At 40.4% G+C, this 20,602-nt stretch overlaps 1 protein-coding gene across 5 annotated transcripts in view; it reads right to left on the bottom strand.

Annotated features, from left to right (window-relative positions):
• Positions 1-954: 954 nt before the first annotated feature.
• tra2a (transformer 2 alpha homolog) overlaps positions 955-20,602 on the bottom strand; it is a 36,767-nt gene continuing 17,119 nt past the window's right edge. For 2 of the 5 annotated variants that reach the window (XM_085988482.1, XM_085988484.1), the window contains exons 2-9: positions 19,397-19,530; positions 17,114-17,237; positions 13,163-13,309; positions 8,427-8,615; positions 8,017-8,132; positions 7,813-7,926; positions 1,765-1,838; positions 955-1,605 (exon numbers count right to left, since the gene is read on the bottom strand). In XM_085988482.1, the coding sequence (XP_085844608.1) occupies positions 1,595-1,605; positions 1,765-1,838; positions 7,813-7,926; positions 8,017-8,132; positions 8,427-8,615; positions 13,163-13,309; positions 17,114-17,237; positions 19,397-19,530 (909 nt within the window). In that variant the 3' untranslated portion in view covers positions 955-1,594. Of the gene's footprint in view, positions 1,606-1,753; positions 1,839-7,812; positions 7,927-8,016; positions 8,133-8,426; positions 8,616-13,162; positions 13,310-17,113; positions 17,283-19,396; positions 19,531-19,857; positions 20,177-20,602 lie in introns of those variants that run through there. The other 3 variants (XM_085988483.1, XM_085988479.1, XM_085988480.1) reach the window with 3 other exon arrangements.

Here is a 20,602-nt window from a genome sequence, read left to right as displayed (position 1 = left end):
AATTCTACCATCTTAATGTTAAATCAGACTAGTCAAAATAAAGGAAATAAGCAAAAAGTAGCTTTACTGCAACTTAGTGTATACCCACCATTGCATAAGGCTAGTGCTTCATTAAGTCCACAGAAGTTTGTTGGAATTTTAAATTTTGTATAAAAAGCTGTAAATCAGTAGATCTCAAGTATCAATCTCTAAAAAGGCATGCTACTAGCTGACGTATGCATACACTAGCCATTCATTCTGGATGAGGTGGGAAACTGCTAACAGGTGATGTATTTGCTGCATTTCAATCCAAAGTTCCTCCAGACACAGTCTACTCCTTCTTTGCATAGCACAAGTAGAATACTATTTTAGGCTGTTGGAGCACAGAATTCCACTGCAAGTCAAAATCGTTTTCCCCATTCTTTTTATTCCCTTCCTTACCAAATGGATCTGAGATTTTTGGGGATCACCTAACAATTATTGTAATCAATTCTTCCTGCTGTAGGGAACTATTCGTGTTCACGGTAACTTTGCATTGAATAACCTGTTGCAGAATAACTAATGAAAATGTTAACTCTGCATGTAATGAAAATTTTGTTCACTTTGTACTTCTGTATGTTATTCTAGGTTATCAGAGATAAAACAAATTGTAACACTATTATATTCAGCTCCAAAAGCAGCATATTAGTTTTTAAGGCTTGGATTCTGCATACAAGGTGATAAGGGAAATCTCAAATTCAGAATCTCGCTTTTTATATATGTAATAAAAGGTACAATTGTCTCTTCAGAAATTGTCATTTCCAGAAAGATTCCCTACTATTAATAGTTAAATCAGACTATCCAACAGCAATCCATGGAGCATCCCAAGTACCTCACACTCGGAGGCATCTTTAATTTTTAGTAAACCGTTGTACATTATAGCAGTTGTTCAATATGCAGGGACTACTTTGCAAGTCAAAATATAGAAATACACCATTAACTAAAAACAAAAATTTAATTCTTATAATCCTTTACAACTGTGAAGACGCATTGTTACAGAGTTCTGTCACATCACATTTTCAATCTAGGGCAGAAATTCAATGTTTCACTATTACCCGGTCAGGTCAGTAGGTGCCAAGACTTGCAAGTCTGTTTCTAGAATCTTTAAGGACATTACAACAGTCTACCCTTTTGCACATTTTCAATAGTTATTTTGTAAAATGCATATATTGATCTTTTCTAGGTTTACATCAGTTGTTTTTAATTTAAAAAAAATACACCTCAGAACTCTAAGACAGCTTCAAACAGCAAATACAACCCCGTGACAAAGTCAAACACCAGCACAAAACTAATGAATGTTGGCATTTGCATGTTCAAAAACAACCTGTACTTGGTAATTAAAAGATTACCATTAAATTCCAGCCCTGTCCTTTCCTTACATCAGGTGATGAACTACATAAATCAGTTCAAGCAAGTAGCTTTTAGAATGGCCTTTCCAAAGCAGTTATATAGCCACAGAAACTATCATGCACAACTACCAAAATCTTAACCCCTCCACCCACCCCCTCCCAAAAAAAGTCACTAACACTTTGATTAAAAATCTTTAGACAGTTGCCCAGCAAGCAGGAGAGTCTGGTCAGTAACGACCTGCAAAACAAAAATGTAATTATAGAATTAATTAATCCAATTACTACCATGTTCGAATTACTTTAATCAATCTTATTAATTACTGCACTTGACTGCCATGCATTTTCATGGTTAGCTTAGTTAGGCATCCGCAATGCAAATAATAGTTTTAGTACTTACGTGGCGAATAGGAACGAGATCTTGAGCGTGACCGGTATCCTCTGCTGTAATAAGGGGATGGCGATCGTCGCCTACTATAATGAAACAATACAGATAAGACTTAAGTTGCCTTAAAAAGTTTCATTTTGGCCACATTATATGAAGAAGCTCACTGTACAACTTTGAAGACTTAAGCTCGCAAGTTGTGGTCAGCAGCGAAGTAAAGGCGTTCGCCGCTGGCCACAAAGTAAGCTTCCCACAAAGATCTCGATCTCTGTGGCGAGAAGTTCCGCTTTTCTGACGTATAACTGAAATCAACACAAGTTAATGGGGAATCCCTAACTTGAGCTGCTGTGATGTCAACAAGCTGTCTAGGCAGCCAATCAAAATGCAGCATTCTCAGGCAGTGAACCAGGAAGTGGGTAAGCACCTTTGAATCTAACTTTTAAAAAATGTTGAGAGCAAGACAAAGATTGGGGCTCTCAATGGGAAATGGCAAACCTGAAATAAAGATGAACAAAATTTTACATTTTTTTTTAATTTCTTAAAAACTTAAATTTTACACTACACAAAATTAAAATGTGTTTTTCAGGGCCATAACCTATGTTTAGCAGGCAATATGCTGTTAAAACCCCAGTTACACCTAATCCAAAAGGGTTTAACTTTTAATGGGGTATTTCAGCTGCATTACTGTGGAAGAGCCAAAGTTTGTCCGATCTATGATTTGACAGATTACACTGATTGCCAGCTCTGGGAAGGGGTCCACAGCGCAGCCTGTGGAGGAGCAGTGAATGACAAACCACAAGTTCAGGATTTCCATGTTAGGCTGCGCACGTGTTAAATCCTTAAGTTGCAGTCAGTTTCAGTGGTGAACGCTGCCAGTTCACCGTCATCAGGACCGCAAGTTCCGGGCCGATGTTTACCCAATTGCCTCAGCTGAGGATTAACATATGGATGCAAACTGAACAGCGAGATTCCCCCCGGTAGTCATTGCCCATATGAAGATTAGCCACTTCAGTGAGCAACCAGGTGGTTTATCACCATACTGAGCATGAATTGCTATTTCCAGGACACTTTTTAATGGGGGTGGGGAGAAAGAGCAAGAAAGGAAGGTCAAATTCAGTTGTGAAGAAGGGAGAGGGCAAATGAGAAAAGTTGTCATTGAACTGCTGTTGCACATTTAACATGGCCACCTACTCCACCCACTTGGCCACAGGAGAATCAGTGAAAATTTAAACAGTACACAAAGCACAACGGTTGAATGCCAACACCGCTTAAATCAGTTTAATTTATATAGGACCCAAGTTAAGAAACACAAATTCTATTCTATTGCAAACTGAGGATTACATACATTGGCAGTAAAATAGAGATTGGCCATGTCACAGAAGTTGTATAATCTTCAGAGGGAAAGGCATTACTAATGGTAACAGTACGATTTGTTTAAATCATAATAGTTTCTAGGCACGACCGAGTTTGTAAAGGTTAATTATTTTAGCCACAAACTCACCATCTGAAGGTGAGCGAGCTATTTGCTCCCAAGCCCATCACTTAAGCCAGCTCTTATGGTACTACTGGCCCTCTAAAGAACCTTTTTTCTTCCAATAGGAAAGCTCAAACTCCATAGTGCACTTTTCTCACATACAGTACAATTATGATCAAAATATAAAAATTGAACCACTTGCAAAGAAAAAGACTGGTAAAGCAAAAGTGTATACAAACATGCAGAAAATTACAAGTACTCAAGATACATTATACTGTTTGCAATAGATGGGTGAATTGTTTGTTAAAGTTCCCAAGTATCTTTCTCCCCTCCCACCACCACCCCCCCCCCAAAACCACTGAAAGAATTGTACACAAGAAGCTCTCGTGAACATGATAATTCACTTCACACCTATGTTATTGCATATCCTGGTTGGACAGCACAAATGATTACACTGCATGTTGCACACAATATAGAAATTGTGGAATATAGTATACAAACCAAATCTCAAGCAGAACTTAAGGCACACTATAGTGCTACTGCTCATTAGAAACCAGGCTGCTTAAAAAAAAGTACCACACTCGATGATGTGAACATTGAAAATTGTGCTAACGGAAACAAATGCAAGAGTATCAAACTATTTAAAATTTAAACCAGATCCACAAAGGTGTGACTCCCAGACCTCCTATATGGGACACTGAATAAATCAAAATACAGGAAACTTTGTGCTATCCGGCACCCATGGGACCGAGCTACTGCCGTTTTTTAAAAAAGCTCCGGATAGACCAGCGTCAATGTTATCAGATAGGAGCTTTTCATCGCAGTATCTGACCACAAACACTGTTGCTCAGCAACAGCTTGTAAACACTCGGCCCGTGGTTTGGAAGCGTCTCTGAAGCTGTTGCTAAGATAGAGACGCTTTCTAGAGCCTGCCGTGTCTGACCACAAACACTGTTGCTCAGCAACAGCTTGTAAACACTCGGCCCAGTAGCTTGGAAGCGTCTCTGAAGCTGTTGCTAAGCGACAGACGCTTTCCAGAGCCTGCCTGTGAAAAGAATGCTAGGAGAAAAAAAAACACCTACAACGGCTGCTGATTTCTGCCGTTAGATCAAAGTTGCCGGACATTCATCTTCCAGATAGCACAAAGTTTCCTGTAGTTAATATCCAAAAAGCTGAAAATTGGAAAGGCTTTAATACTACATTTAAAAAAAAAGTGTCCAAATTAAGTATTGATCAAATCAAACCTCAAACGCGCTCTTCAATTGGGTATTTCGTGATGAAAATCGGGAGATGTATAATGGGTAGCTTAATTGCTATTGCCCATTTCACACTATCATCCAAAATCAAAACTACCCTGGTGGTGTGTTAGGATTGAAAACAAATTCATATTTGTATACAGTACTGACAGGTTATACTTCAACACATTCACCAGTTGATATTACCATGAAGAAATTCTTTCCAGTTTCAAAGCACCTTTGTTGTGGCAGTTATACACTAGCATATGGCTCTACTACATTTGAGATCTAGTACAAGTTGAGCATCCCAAATCTGCAGTTCCAGAATCCGGGACAGTTGGTGGCAGGGGTCCGGAATCCGTAAAATGTTCCTGAATCCAGACACCGAGGGAGGCTTACCAAAAGCGCATCCTGGGCCCAGGCATTTCCGGACTCTGCATGTTTCTGATGTCTGAAGTCCGGAAATATCGCAACCTGGGCTCGGGCGTTTCCGGACATCAGAAACACGTTCCGAAGTCTGGAAAAACTCGAATACCGGCTCGGCCTTGGTCTCGAGGTTGCCGGATTCGGGACGTTCTACCTGTATTTCCTTTAAAACTACCTGGCAGGTATACATCACAGACATGAGACACAAACAAAAGGCTTGCATAAGTTAATAAATGTATCACTACAGAACCAACCAGGATTTTGACATCCACAATTTAAGGATGATGTTCTGTTTCGAAGCACATGAAAAGTTCAGCTTTACTTTCTAGATGCAACTTGTTTCGCTGGGAGTGTCGAGAAAATGCCCGATTCTTGCATTTATATAGCACCTTTCATGACCACCGGACGTCCCAAAAGCACTTTACAGCCAATGAAGTACTTTTTCAAGTGGTCACTGTTGTAACGAAGGAAACTCGGCAGCCAATATGTGCACAGCAAGCTCCCACAAACAGCAATGAGATAATGACCAGATAATCTGTTTTAGTTAAGTTGATTGAGGGATAATTTTTGGCCAGGACAGCGAGGATAACTCCCCTGCTCTTCAAAATAGTGCCATGGGATCTTTTACGTCCACTGAGAGAACAGACGGGACCTCAGTTCAACGTCTCATCCGAGATATGGCACCTGACAGTGCAGCATTTCCTCAGCACTGAGATGAGGAGGAATTTCTTCACCCAGAGAGTGGTGAACCTGTGGAATTCTCTACCACAGAAGGCAGTTGAGGCCAGTTCATTAATATATTCAAGAAGGAGTTAGATATATTTCTTAAGGCTAAAGGGATCAAGGGATATGGGGAGAAAGCAGGGACAGGGTACTGAATTTGGATGATCAGCCATGATCTCATTAAATGGCAGAACAGGCTCGAGGGGCCGAATGGCCTACGCCTGCTCCTATCTTCTATGTTCTCAGTACTGTACTGGAGTGTCAGCCTAGATTTTTGTGCTCAAGTCCCTGGAGTGAGATGTGAACCCAGAATCTTCTGACTCAAGAGGCGAGGGTGCTACCAACTGAGCCATGACTGACATACCCGCCAAAACTGGGGCAATGGGAGTGAGGGATACACAAGACGCCCGAGTTGGAGGAACGCAGAGTTCTTGGAGGGTTATACAGCTGCAGAAGGTTAGAGAGAGAGAGAGAGAGAGAGAGAGAGAGGGAGGGAGGGGCAAGGCCATGGAGGGATTTGAACACAAGGATGAGAATTGTAAATTCAAGGTGTTGTGGACTGAGAGCCAATATAAGTCAGTCAGAGAGCACAAGGGTAATGGGCAAACAGGGCTTGCTGCGAGTTCTGATACGGGCAGCAGTTGCGGGTGTGCTCAAGTTTATGGAGGGTGGAAGATGGGAAGCCGGCCAGGAGAGCATTGGAATAGTTGATTCTGAAGGTAACAAAAGGACAGACGAGGGTTTCAGCAGCAAATAAGCAGAGGCCAGGGTGGAGACAGACAATGTTATATAAGTGGAAATAGGCAGTCTTTGTGATGGAGACAATATGGGGTCAGAATAGGACACTGAGGTTGCAAACTGCTTGAGACAGTGGTCAGGCAGGGGTGGGGGGTGGAATCTGTGGCGATGGAATGGAGCTTGCGATGGGGCGACAACGAGGGCTTTGATCGCCCCAATGTTTAATTGGAAGAAACTGCAGCTCATCCAGGACTGGATGTCCGATTATCTGACAAGCAGTCTGGGGTTAAAAACAGGAACTTGACTCAAGTCCGTGTGCTTCCAAGTCCAAATATTTTTTAAATTGTACAACTTTTTGCTTTCATCAGTTGCATTTATTTATTTAAATCTGCACACATGAACACAAACCATTCACCCTTTCCAAGCACCACAAGCTCTTTCATGATTGCCCCATATTCAAAAATTATATTACCCATCTTAAGAGTATTCTGTGCAATCCTATTTGCAATTTAGGAGTTGATTTTCTCAGGGAAACCACATACTGGACACATTGACCCGATGACAGACACCAGACTTCCTACATGTAGACACGTCTACGAACCTTTTCACACCCCACAGTGCCAATTCATCCTGACCTATAATCTAGTTCTGACTTAAGCAGAAGTGGATAGAAGTTACAATTTAGTGTCCTAAATAAAACAAACTACTTTTAGAAACATAAGATGCACGAGTACCAGATCAAGTAGGTTTGACTCCAAAATTTTGTAACTCACTAACCTTGCAAGCGAAATGTAATTAACATTGCTAATTGTCATGATTGAAACTTATGATTGCTTATTTGAAGAGGATTGAATGCGTAATAATTCGTGTAGGATCATAGACAGAGGTCTCAAGGACAAGAAATGGCCTAATAGAACTGATGCAATGGGCAACAAGCACTGAAAGGTTCCTTTGGCCGAGTTTGAATTGCCAAGTGTAGCTGTTTCTAATATGGTGCTATTATGGTTTCTTTTAAACTCAAAGACTGGCGCCCTTGACAAGGTCAGTGAACTTTTGACAAACCTGAAACACTGAAAACTTTGTATTAATAACTAGGAACCAGTAGCCATAACAAGAAATCTAAAAATCTACAATTTCTGCAGAAACTCTGAATATTCCGAGGGCTACCATGACAAATGAAGTTTGGAGCAAGGAACGTTCTTCAGCCTGAGAAAAAATGAATTAGTGCTCCAGCGTGTGAACAGGGCTCATAACGTGGGAATGTGATGCCATGTATAGCACCAATATCAGATACCAAGTGAGCACATAGCTTTCACAGTGAATTGAATCTTGGATTAAACCACATGTGTAGAGGGCGCTGAAGCATTTCAAAGACATTATTGTATTAAGTTTTATGATTTCACCCTCCACAACATAATTCAGTTATATTATGGACTTTAGCTACCCGAACATTATAGAATGCTTTACCTGTACCGATAATCATAGTCCCGATCATCATATCGATCATATTTATCATATCCTCGATCATAGTATGAATCTCGGCGACGTCCACCACCACCACCACCACCTCCTCCGCTGCTGCTAATAATACGGAATAAAAGAAACCATATTAGTAAAAACACCAAACTGGACGCAAGTTTTGTAAGAAAGGTGGAAGTTGTTTATCCTTACTGAGTAGGTCGTCCCATGTAAATCCCAGGAGTGGGAGTGTGGGGCCTCTTTGTAATAGAATAATCTACGCGAATTCGCCTACCATCCAATTCCATTCCGTTAGCGCGTTCCATTGCCTGCAGAAAGACGACATCTTAAGACCAGAATTTTGCGTTTCCATTTACCCTCATCAAATTATATCAAAATAATAGCATTAAGTGCTCCAGTGTCTTACTGGATAAAAATAATGTACTTAAACAAGCCAATCAATTCATATGTGGAATTAGCAAATAGAACTTGTTATGCAACTTCATGCCAACATACAGACAGGCCCAAAAATTGAAGAGTTAATATATAAAATAAAATGAGTACCAACATCTACAAACATAAATTTGATCTGAACTACTGTTATCCGATAGCCCTCATGTTACCTCTTTAGCATCCTCTAGTCTTTCGAAATAAACAAATGCAAATCCTCTTGAACGCCCAGTCCGCTGATCATAGACAACATTGACTCCTGCCAATGGTCCATATCGAGAGAAAACTTCACGAAGATCCCGCTCGGTGGTGTACAAACTAAGGCCAAAAACGCCGAGGCAGGTGTTTGGATCTGGATTAGCCTGCAAAAACAATGCAACTGTTGAATATCTTATGTCATTTCTCAGAACAAATGCTTACCATAGCAAGTAAATGGAGAATAAATATTTCAGAAATACGTAAATAGCATAACAGAAACAACTGCTTGTGAAGTCACAATAATGATTTTATAAGAATGAAAGTAAATAGCCTTGTTAGTGAGCCTGTAACCCACATAAATAAAATGCGGTTATAGGTCCAAACAAATAGCTTGCAGGAGGCAGGGGAGCTTTTCTGCTTAAAATTACACCACCAACTACTTTCCATAGTCGATTAAATATCCCGTTTACAGGTTCTAGCCCCACGCAACCTGACATTTCAGCTCTGCAATGACAATTATGGAAACCGCCTAGCTCGGTCCCAAAATCTTCACTGATTTCAATGAAAGCCACCCCCCAGACCCCTTTGGAAAATTACCAGCCGAGTACTCAGTGGTACTCTGCCACGAGTGATGTTTCTCCCAGTCTGGGCAAAGGTACTGGCTCCCACTAGCTTATTGAAGTCAGATGTATGCAGACCATCTGCACCCCATATGATTAGCAGCCTCTGTGGTAGGAGATCCAAAACGTAGATTTTAAGGCTAAAAATAACCTGTAAAATCTGCAATATTGTCTATAAATTGATAAATAGCCATACACAATATATTTTGAAGTGAGTATTTTGAATAGGATATATCCCACAGCCTTTCCTTCGCCATTAAACATTTACATCACCATTTGCGTAAATGCATCATGTGGGGGCGATAGTGAACCAGACAGATCAGAAAAGACTCGGGCTTAATGGCTGGACTATACCAATTTAGCTGATTTTACAGACTAGTACCAGGGATGCTATAATTGGCTGCAGTATCGCTAGATCTTTTGTGGGAAAAGATCAGAATTCAAATACGAATTGCTTTGATTATTGCTGGAAAACAGTAAGCAATCAGATTAACAGCTACAGAACAGCTTAATGCAGCAAGTGAGTGCCCTCAAATGATTCACATATGCAGCATCAGTGTACTGGTTTCAATTAATTATCGGCTAGCCAGATTCCAAAGATTTCCAGAGTTTTATTTTAATTAGAAGTGCTATATAAAAATTAAACTGCGATACAACTTTGGGCCGACGTGCTGAAACAATGTTGAGCGCCTCAGCATTTATTAACTACAATGTCTTATCAGATCAATTTTTTGAAGTGCTATGGCAATATTAAAAATGGACAAGCACAAAGACAATTTTTTGGTCCAAGTACACCAAGTATGCAATATTGTCAATTGTTGGCTTTGTACAACAGATGCAATTCAGTGTCACAAACATGTGTGCAATCATAAATTAGTTTGGAGACACAAAACAAGCAATGCAGCTACTACACATGCCAAATTAAGAGCTGCTAATCTCTATAACACTAACTTCTCAATCTATCTTCATGAGTAGTGGCTACACGATGGGCATGTGGGCTGAAGTGTAACTTCATAATGTTGTATTACAGGAGGTAAAATTACAAAGAAATAATCTGCAGGATTTCAGATTACAGTATTTGGAGGCAATAAAACAACAGACTTTGTAGCCTTAACACTTGTGCAATTGTCATCTCAAGATGTATCAGTACCATCTAACCAACTATTCCAAACATACAAACACTAGCTGGGGGAGCCCGGCTTTGCCAGGGCTGTTTTGGGGCGGGCGGTTTAAATCGAGTGCCAGGCTTTGGGGCCCTGTCTGTGTCCCTTTGTGAATCTGGTGCCGGGCAACATTTTAAATCGAGTCCCAGGCTTTAGGGCCCTGTCTGTGTCCCTTTGTGAATGTGCTGCCGGGCAACATTTCTACCTTTTAATACCTTGAAAGATGAAAGTGAAAGTACTCAAAACATTTTTGGAAAATCTTATGTTATTTTTAAAAGAGATACTAACATTCAAAGTAGTTTGAGCTGGAAGCTGAAGGCATGGCACTGAAACAATGGCTGCCAGATCCCCGAGATGAAAACGATTAGTCCCGCCCACACACACACACACACGATTGGCCAACCATCAGGGGACCGTACTGTAGGATTGGTCAATCGTGACGTCACAGGATTGGTCGAACCTTGATGTCAGTCAATCAATGCTAGCAGATAATGAGTTTAATTTTGATGGTTTTTTGCATAAGGCGCGAACAATTTTCGTCCGACCGAAAAGTAAATACGCTTACCAGCGTCCCGGAAGCGTAAGCTTTCTTTGGAGGTAACGCGCGCGTAGGTACGCTCTATAACTTTCGAGCGCATAGCCGGACAGACGCACAGGTGAGGACAGACAGACAGAAGGACAGACAGAAGAACCGCTTTATATATATAATAAAGAGATAGATAACATTGCTTACCAATGTAGCATTACTTACAATGTTTGCTTTTTCTTTTTAGTAGGGATGTTGTGGCTGCCTTATATTCTATATATATTGTATATTGCAGGAAAATATAGCTTGTATATATACACTATATATATAGAAAGTATTATATATTCTAATAAGTCACTTTTTGTAGTCACTGAACATAGTTTTTGCATTAATAGCTCTGCTGAAGAATTTAGTGGTGCTAAAAGTACAGGGTCCAGCAAAAATTTAACAGAAACTCAAAGTAAACTTAATATGCCAACAACAAAGTCTTAATTTCTGTCTTAATTCTCAGAGGCTTCAACTGAAAAATCTTCAAGGGCTCATCCATTTCAGAATCATAGAATGGTTACAGCACAGGAGGCCATTCGGCCAGTTGAGCCCATGCCGGCTCTCTGCAAGAGCACTTCGGCTAATCCCACTCCCCCGCCCTTTCCCCATAGCCCTGCAGATTTTTTTCCTTCAGGTACTTATCCAATTCCCCTTTGAAAGCCACGATTGAGTCTGCTTCCACCACCCTTTCAGGCAGCGCATTCCAAATCCTAACCACTGTGTAAAAGTTTTTCCTCATATCGCCTTTGGTTCTTTTGCCAATCACCGTAAATCTGTGTCCTCTGGTTCTCCACCCTTCTGCCAATGAGGACAGTTTATCTCCATCTACTCGTGTCTAGACCCATCATGATTTTGACACCTCTATCAAATCTCCTCTCAATCTTCTTCAAATCTCCTCTCAACCTTCTTACAGTACTCACATTTTTTGACTTCATGCCAACCCTCAACGCACACATAAATTCAACCGTCCAACAAAAATTAACTTGGGCCTCAATGGTTGCACATTTTCCACGTAGAGTTGTTTGAACGACCCAATGACTGCTCATGACACTACTGTCTATTTGGAGCCAGGCCTAACTGTTACAAATTAAAATTCTCCATTAAAGCTTGTTTCTTACTAGTTCCAAATGGTGTGCAAGTCCCTACACTATTGGCTTTGCATCTGCAGGTGCAGCATCCACACTTCCGTATGGGACGTTGTACCAGCACATTCAATATTTATATAGAAAATCATGACAACCTGGGAGTTAACAAAACAAGGCCATTGAGGGTTAACCTATAACTTCAACCGCATTTTTTTTAAAAACAAAAATACACCATCAGTTTGGATTTCAAATAACTGTTTGAACATATTTTATCACTTGTGCTGCCTGAATGGCCAATTTTGTGACACCCAACTATTTACGAGTCCCCACTCCACAAATTCAAATTTTCCACTCAATGAGTGAATGGCCTCTTTCTGTGCTGTATCATTCTATGATTCTATGTCCATACAGTCTTGTCCAGAGCAGTTCTCTAAAACTAGTAATACCCCACAAGCAGCTTTAAAAAAAAATCACCAATTCCAGTTCTATCCTAAATTGCTGAGAGCATTTACAAAATATTAGCCTTTTATTGCAGCACTACCAGTCACTTGAGGTGTAACTTTTTTTTTTGGGGGGGGGGGGGGGGAAAAGAGAAAGGTGGGAGAAATGGGCTTCACATCTCTAAATTGTAATGTAAATTAGCAATAATACAATTAGTGATTGGACTAGGTAAATGAAAAAGAATATAGCATTTAGCAACAAGTTAGCTTGATTGGCATTTACCCACAATTTAGTTGTAAGCAAGTCATTTACAAGTGATTGAAGGAAACAAAATTATATGGTCAACTGCAGCTGATATTTCCAAATTTAACCAAGTACAATTGTGTGACAAGACAAGAGAAAAGGTAATTCCACATTGAAATTGTGTGGATGTGATATCACCTGTTTTAGGTCACACCCTTAGCAGCAATGATAGGTTACAGGTTTATTTCAAGATCAGTCTTTCTTATGGTTTAGGAACATGATAGGAGTAGGCCATTCAGCCCCCCCAAACCTGTTCTTGAGCCTTGGTTCAGATCTCGAGCCGTAAGATGCTCCCATGATTAACACGGTGCAAGGACAACAATGGTACAGGCACACAAAGCAGACCAATAGATCAAGTTATAACTTGCTGGATAATTATGCTTTAGTGTGAAATGTGTTAAGAGTAAGAATAGCAAGAGGTCCAACATTTTATCAAACACGTTGCTGTAAAGAGAGTGAATGAACAACACATCCAATAGATATCTGGAAACAATCAACTTGTTTGAAAGTAAGTTTTTAATTTACGTTTTGAGAACCGAGTTTCCCTTCTTTTTTCCCATATGCCGCTCGCCTCCAGGAATCATCCTTCATCTGGGACGACGGGGCAGTCCTGGCAGCGGACTTCTCCACATCGACTATCAACGCTCCGTGTTTCGCCGACACATGGCCAGTCTGTAGGACAAGATGGACAGAATGAATTTCCCCCCCTCCTATAAAGAGGTGGAACGCTCCACTATCAGGTGGTGTACTGTCTATCAGCTCAGACAAGACTCTCCACAACTGTGGCTGGAGGGTTTAACTCAGCTCATGAAATGAAATCCAAGACCAGTGGGTTGTGAAGGCAATGTCAACAGTAGCCATCAAGCCAGCAGTACAAAAATATCCCCAAAAAAACCACAGTGCAAGAAAATTAAATACTACTGAACAATGTTCCCGCTAAGGTACACAGGCATGGCAACCTGCAAGGTCCCACGCACTGAAATTCACAGGCCACACACAACAGTGAGCTGGAGTCCAATACCCAACGGCCAAAGCGCGAGCGACTGGAGAGAGCAGGAAAAAGTGCAGCTGAGCCTGTGAATGGAGAACAGCAAACTGGAGCCTGGGGGGGGGGGGGGGGGGGGGGGAAGGGGGAGATTCCCGGTGGGCCAGTAGGTAGGAGTTACATGTAGGTTATCAGATGAAATCGCTGACCAATTAAACTTTGTTTTATCAGCAAGTTTCAGGGCTATTCTGTTGGTCCAGTTTTTTTGCTCATGCTCACGGTCAGTGCCAGAAAATCAGGTTGGAACAATAGCCCTTGAATCAAGGCCAGGAGCTGAATTAATTATTAATGTCACATTACCGGCACCGGCTTCCTTATCCCAACAACCATCCTTTTATTTCCTTTGTATGTAGACAACTCCTCACATCTTCTAAATTTATGCGTTCAATTAAACAACGTTAAAACAATTCATCATCAGCATATTCATTTCTGGTTGCTAATCCATCTCATAGGGTTGTCCTGAGGTTGCAAATTGGAGGCATATAAATGAAAGTTCTTTCTTCCTTTAATAGGTCCAACCATAATTTAAATGCAGATGCATAAAAAAAGGACACTTTTGGATCACGGTGAGCTGCTATATTCTTAAAAATACTGATAGTGCTATACAATATTTTATTATAAGACGGAGTGACTAAGGTTCGTAGACACTCTGATCAGTCTTAACTGGAGTAGCTGGACTGATCTGAAATATCCTTCAATTCTCATTTCCCCTGACTGTTACACTCACGTCTTAGGTTTAAAAAGAGGAAAAACTGCTTCTCCAATAATTTGCTGTTTATGACACTTGTCCAATGGAGCAGAAAGAGTCCGGCAGATTCCTAGCGTGTTGGTTATCTCAGAAAATTAACGAATTGAAGGTTTGGACTGAAGGAGGCTCTGCCAGTATCCCAAACGGGATGAACCACGGACACTGGTGTACTTCTAAAGCCACCAGTACAAAATACTCTGACTTCACATTTATATTTTGGTAGATGTTGTCGCTTGTCTTTATATGAAGTCCAACCCGTTTTTTTTTTTTATTATTCGTGGCAGTGAATGTGTTAAAATAGCCCTATAGAGACCAGAAAATAGCCAGTGTTTTTCGATTAACAAACATTAATCGTGTACCATTAGTATTTCATTTGATTGCGCTTTCAGCTCTTGCCTGAATGCAATACATTGCTTTGTGGTGCAGTTCAGATTGAGCCAGAGACTCGAGTGGCATAAAGTTAGAAAGCTGCATCAAGGCAGAGCAGCAGCATGCAGCAATGTCTGTGATGTCTTTGTATATTTCCCTAGCAGTCACAGGGTGCGCACGGCTGCTAGGATACTCAATCCCTTGGCTGCCCTGCTTGGGTTAAAGCGCATGACATGACAAGGGGCAGACTTCAACCCTTCCCAAACTGCACTTAGCAGCTTTCTGTAAAAGCTTCACCCCTTAGTGGCCATTAGTAATAGTGGAGTAGAAGTGAGTGAGGGGGTTGGGGCTCCGAGTGAGAGGGGAAGAATCAGAGTGTCTTTATAAAAAACAAAATATATAGTGGCCATATTAAGAGTGACAGTTAGTGGTGAGGCAGTGACTTGGGGAGAGGGGGGTGGGCGCTGACTGGTGTACTGTGCGCGCGAGAGAGATGGCTGGAGGCAGTTACAGGGGGGGTGAGACGCCAGGGCAGGGAGAGAGAGACATGGATACAGGCATTGCACAGGCCCGCAACCGTCTCATCTGCTGCAAGTAACACTGCCAGCTTGGCCTGGGCGACAAAGACAAGTCACTAGTATCCATTACGGAGATAGTTAGCTTTTTTTTTTTTTATAATTTGGGCGGTGGGGTGGGGTGGGTAAATGTGTGTTTTTTTCCCCCTTCTACCCCATCCCCATTTAAAATACATTAGGATCGGGTCAGTATATTTGCAGTGAGTATGGTCACTGCTGATTACTACATGTCCAGCCCCGTCAAGGTTTTTCGGAATTCAGAGAGAATAAGTTGACCAGGGTCCCCGTAAAAATTATCTTTATACAGGAAACTCGATTTACCGGCACCTAAATAACCGGAAATCTGTTAACTGGCAAAATTCAGGAGTAGGTTCAGGTAAGTTTTACTTCATATTAGTGGCCGTTCCTGGATCTGTGGCTGTGTAACCGGGGTTCCTGCACCTGTTGCTAAGCAACAGGGAAGTCTGGATCTTGTGGCCGGGGTTCCTGCACCTGTTGCTAAGCAACAGGGAAGCCTGGATCTGTTGCTGTGTACGGGGCTCTCGTACCTTTTACTATACCTCTCTGTAATCCGGACTTTTTGATAAACCGGCACCACACCGGTCCCGGATAAAAAAGAGTTTCCTGTATTTTTTAAAAATCAAAAATTTTTAAAGTAATTGGTAGATGAATTAGAGGGTAATTTTTCACCCAGAAGTTGACAAGGGTCTGGAACTCTCTGCCTGAAAAGGTGGTAAAGGCTGGCTAGCTCTTTTTCGGCCAGCACAGACACAATGGGCCGAATGGACTCCTTCTGTGCCATAAATTTCTATGATATACCACTTGGAAACCGCAGGTTAATTGAAGCTGTCTAGGCTAATGGATAATGGATGAGACCCCAGATTATGTGAGTTTCATTTCACTGGCAAGATGAATGGATTTTTAAGGTTGTTTATGATCTAAGCCCAGGCTTTCAGGGTGTGTATCCTCCCCGCTCTTTCACATTTCATCTACTCTCCTGAAAGTGCGTGCTCGTGTCAGTCCAGGTGTGAGATGTGAGTGTAGAGGTAGAATGGGATCCGTGAGTAGAGAGGTAGATTGGAACATGAGAGTAGAAGTATAATGTGACCCATTAGGAGAGGTGGACTGTCAATTTTGACAGAATTTTCCATCACTGGAAAACAGAGAAAGGCAGACAGGAGAAATTTCCAGCATGATGTAACTAGTTAATGTTGAATAAATAGCAACTGTGCTCTAAATATGCTTTAAGTTGTTCTGGTTGTAAAATTTGACCACGGACAAAAAAGTTGCACTCAGCAGGAATTCGTGGCCCACTCAATACAAATAAAAATTAGAGGGAACATTGTACTGAATAACAACTTACTATTCAAACATTAATGTAGTGAAATCTATACTTTAGTGTCAGAACTTTATACATCTTATCAAAATAATTAACTACATTTATATTCTATAGATGCACACAATTGCCTTGCTCAGTGCCCACTCACTTGCGTGAATCATTAAAAGTCACAAGAGCTGTGCACGTTTGAAACTGAAACCACCCCTCAAGAAAAAAAAACTCCAGTATTCAAACACTATTTGCTTAATTAAAACATCTCAAAGGATGCCAGTTACTTCCAAACATTCTTTCACTCCTCAGAAAAACAGAAGTCAATCCTATAAGCTGTATGCACTCATGAAGGAGTGTTATTAGCCCCTCACCAATGTGATTATACATGTATTTTAATTTAATAACCTACTCTACTTCCTGCATGGCGCCTTCGGCTGGACATTGGAGAATGACTGCGGCTCCTTCTCCGTGATCGATACTCAGGTGTGTAAGATCTGCTGCGGGATCGCCTTCTATGCGAATGGGAACGTGATCTGGAACGTGAATAACGTCGGTGAGAATGTCTTCGAGAGTGAGATCTGGTAGTAAGATTGTAAAAACACCGCAGTTAGTATATTTTCATAAACACAGCACACAAATTTAAATGATATAACCAATCGTCCAAGTTTGTATGAACATATTTCTTTTATCTTCCACCTTTCATTAATAAAGGCTTTAAGCAAGTGCGCCAGTGTTTAATTCTAGCAAGAAATCCAAGAAAACAAAAGTAAAAAGGTCGCAGGTATCCAGCTTTTTAGAGTACTGGATTGGAGCTGCATGCTACAACTGGTAAATTGGGGTGGGGTGGGGGGGGGGGGGGTCACAGGCCTGGATCAGACTAGTTTAGGCTCCCTGCATTCCACCACACTCATTCCTATGTAATCTTTCTATGCACATCTAAAGTTACTCTATGTAGGTACAGTTAAAAAAGTTACTGTGCAAGATCAGTATCTGCTGACTGATAAATAATGCATAAATTAAAATTTGCATGTATTTTTAATTTTTATAACAGATGCTGAGGTTTAATCAATTTTTAAAAAATAGGATATTGTTTTAAGACAAAGTCAGCAAAATAAAATGAAGATATTGTTCATTTTTTGTTGTGCATTTGAGAGGAGTCATGACCGAAGGAATTAAAATAAGCAACAAAAAAATTTGCATTTAATATCTAGATATTGAATTTTTGCCTCTGATTCAGACACTGAACTGCTCCTCAAAAGGCCCTCAGGTAATGCTGCATCAGATAGTAGCAAACCTGTATCTTAACTGACATCTTAGTAATGGTCGTCGCCTCACAGCATAAGCCCGCAATGAATGGCCTGCTTGTCCCTTCCATTTACGTAGAAAGAAATTACCTCAACCACCTTATACGAATACTTAAACTTAATTGCAAATCAAAAGAAAAAGTTAGTGCTCTAAGACTTTAAAGAGAAGCATGCAGTTCAGAAGCCAGGCTAGCCACCCCATATCGATATTTCTGTGAGGACTGAATTAATTCAACAATTGGTCTTCTCTATGCCAAAATGATTCAGGCTCCCCTGTATCCCAAGCAGTGCAGCGACAGAAAAACCAGCGGGTATTTGAAAACTACATGATTCTATTTCTACCATGATTGCATTAGTCATCAGATGGTATGTCTAGCAGCCAGCAAGACAGAGCAGAGCTACTTGTTATGAATGATGAACTGCAGGCCACACTGAAACACCACAACAGGGCGGATGATTGGCCAAGATCAGATACAAGTTTATTTTTCTTTACCTCTATCCATTTTTGCTTTATAAAATAACTTGCATTGATACTTGCATCAAGAACTGTGCCCTTGCACATTACACAAATTTCCTTTTTGCAACAATCACAAACAGATTTAGGAGAACTGTAATATATCTGCTAAAAGCTTTTTACTTACCAAGTTATTTTGATTGATCATTGTCAGATACATGGGTCATTTGGAATGATGACGCCAAGTCAATTTGAGAGGAACCCAGAGATTATAGATTCAATTTTTAATTTAAAACATAACATAGCATGATCAAGCACAGTTCCCAGCATGGTCTTTTTAAATTAAACTTGGTTAAAAATCTGATGTCTAGAAATTATCTGGTGAAAAGACAGGGTATATGAAGGAAGATCAGCACTAGGTACTGCATATTTCCCTCAACCACCACAAATACTCAAAATGATAAGGATATAGATAAAAAGAAAAACACATCACTACTAGCTGATCACTGATTGCATTTCTCTTGGGCCTAAGGAGTGAAGTGCCAATGCGGGAAGGAAGCAGAAGGCTGGACAGTAGAGCAGTCAAGAACAGGCAAGGAGTGATATTGGGCAGGCTACAGCATACACCATTTGGGATTAGGTGGGTAGACGAATGCAATGGTCAGCCAGATACATCTTATGGCTTGACTACACTTGGGGGGTAGGGGAAAGAAAGGAGAATTTTTTAATAAGGAAAAGTAGAAATAACTAAAAATAGTAAACTAAGATTAACAGTGAAAAATTGTATTGTCGTGTGGATGCCATTGACTAATCAGCAACATTATACTTACTGTATGTTGTATTACCGACACATTGATGTGCATTAAGGCACACACATTTTTAAAAAAGGGTAGATTATACTAATCATACCTACCTGCTAAATAAATACACTTACCTAGACTTGGACCTCGAGCGGGAGCGAGATTCTGAACGTTTCGAGGCCCTAGACGGACTACGCGAAGCAGAACGACTTTCTGATTTTACACGGCCAGCACTCCCACTTGGAGATTTTGATGGCGAGCGGGACTCCTGGCATGATAGAACAAAGTTATTTATTCTACTACACAAAATATGAAATTGTTAAACCTTAGTAGTGAGCCTCTACAATTCAGATACTGATTCAGGTAGTAGCAGAGGGACAAAATGGTTAAGTATCCTTCACTAATGTCACTTTGGCCCCTGCTAAAGCACAGAAAACTCCAACCCATAGTAAGTACTGCACATTCCTAAAGAATATACATTCCCTACAAATATACCTAATCACCAACATTCTATGAAACTTTCTTAAATAGTCATGCATTTTATGCTAAAACTTGAGCATACAGACACGTGAACATAAACCATACATTACTTAACCTAGGACACATTCAATCTTCCAGATTCTTTTAATTTTCCAGATTCTTTTAATTTTCCACATTCTTTTAATTTTAGTTCACTCTTGCTTTCTATTTTCTTCATTTCTTCATTTTCAGAGTTTTCATACTCCGTGTATTCTTCCCAATTCAAACAATTCATTAATGCCTTATAAAAGCAAGCTCTTCTATCTGACCAATCTTCTGTTCATTTCCCATTCAAATTTTATTTTCTGATCTGCAATACTTGTGATTAGCCTTCTGTTATCTTGATTATTCTTCCACATTCTTGGAAAATACTCTTCCATTTCTTCAATATTAACCTTAATGGAAAAAGAACATTCAGTAGGATGAAGCATGGGGTTACAAATCTGCTGGATTTGTACTATAGCCTACCATCTTTCTAACTAAACACCAGCAGGTGTAATAATTCCATTACTTTTAATAAAAAAGTTCCTTCATAAAATGCCTGCAACAAATATGTACTCCTTTGGTTTTACTTAGTTTACTTTCAGTGTTTAAAGTTTTAAAAATACTGTGACACAAAAAGGACAGTATCTAATTAAATTGAGAAACTGCCTTGAATTTGCAATTCTTTCCCTCTTCCAACGAAAAAATGCTCTTGGAGGAAAAATTCCAACTGCACAGTAATACTTTGTGCCTTGTACAGCAAAAATCAGGAAGTTGTGATTTAAGTCATTTGGAAAAAAAAAACATTTGCCGGTATATCACTATCAACTAAATTTTCA

This window comes from Somniosus microcephalus, chromosome 5, assembly GCF_052327205.1.
Source record: "Somniosus microcephalus isolate GS21.2 chromosome 5, FLI_Smic_1.0, whole genome shotgun sequence".
NCBI classification, from domain to species: Eukaryota; Metazoa; Chordata; class Chondrichthyes; order Squaliformes; family Somniosidae; genus Somniosus; species Somniosus microcephalus.
Note: the sequence above shows the minus strand (reverse complement) of the source record. Positions and strands in the feature narration are given on the sequence as shown.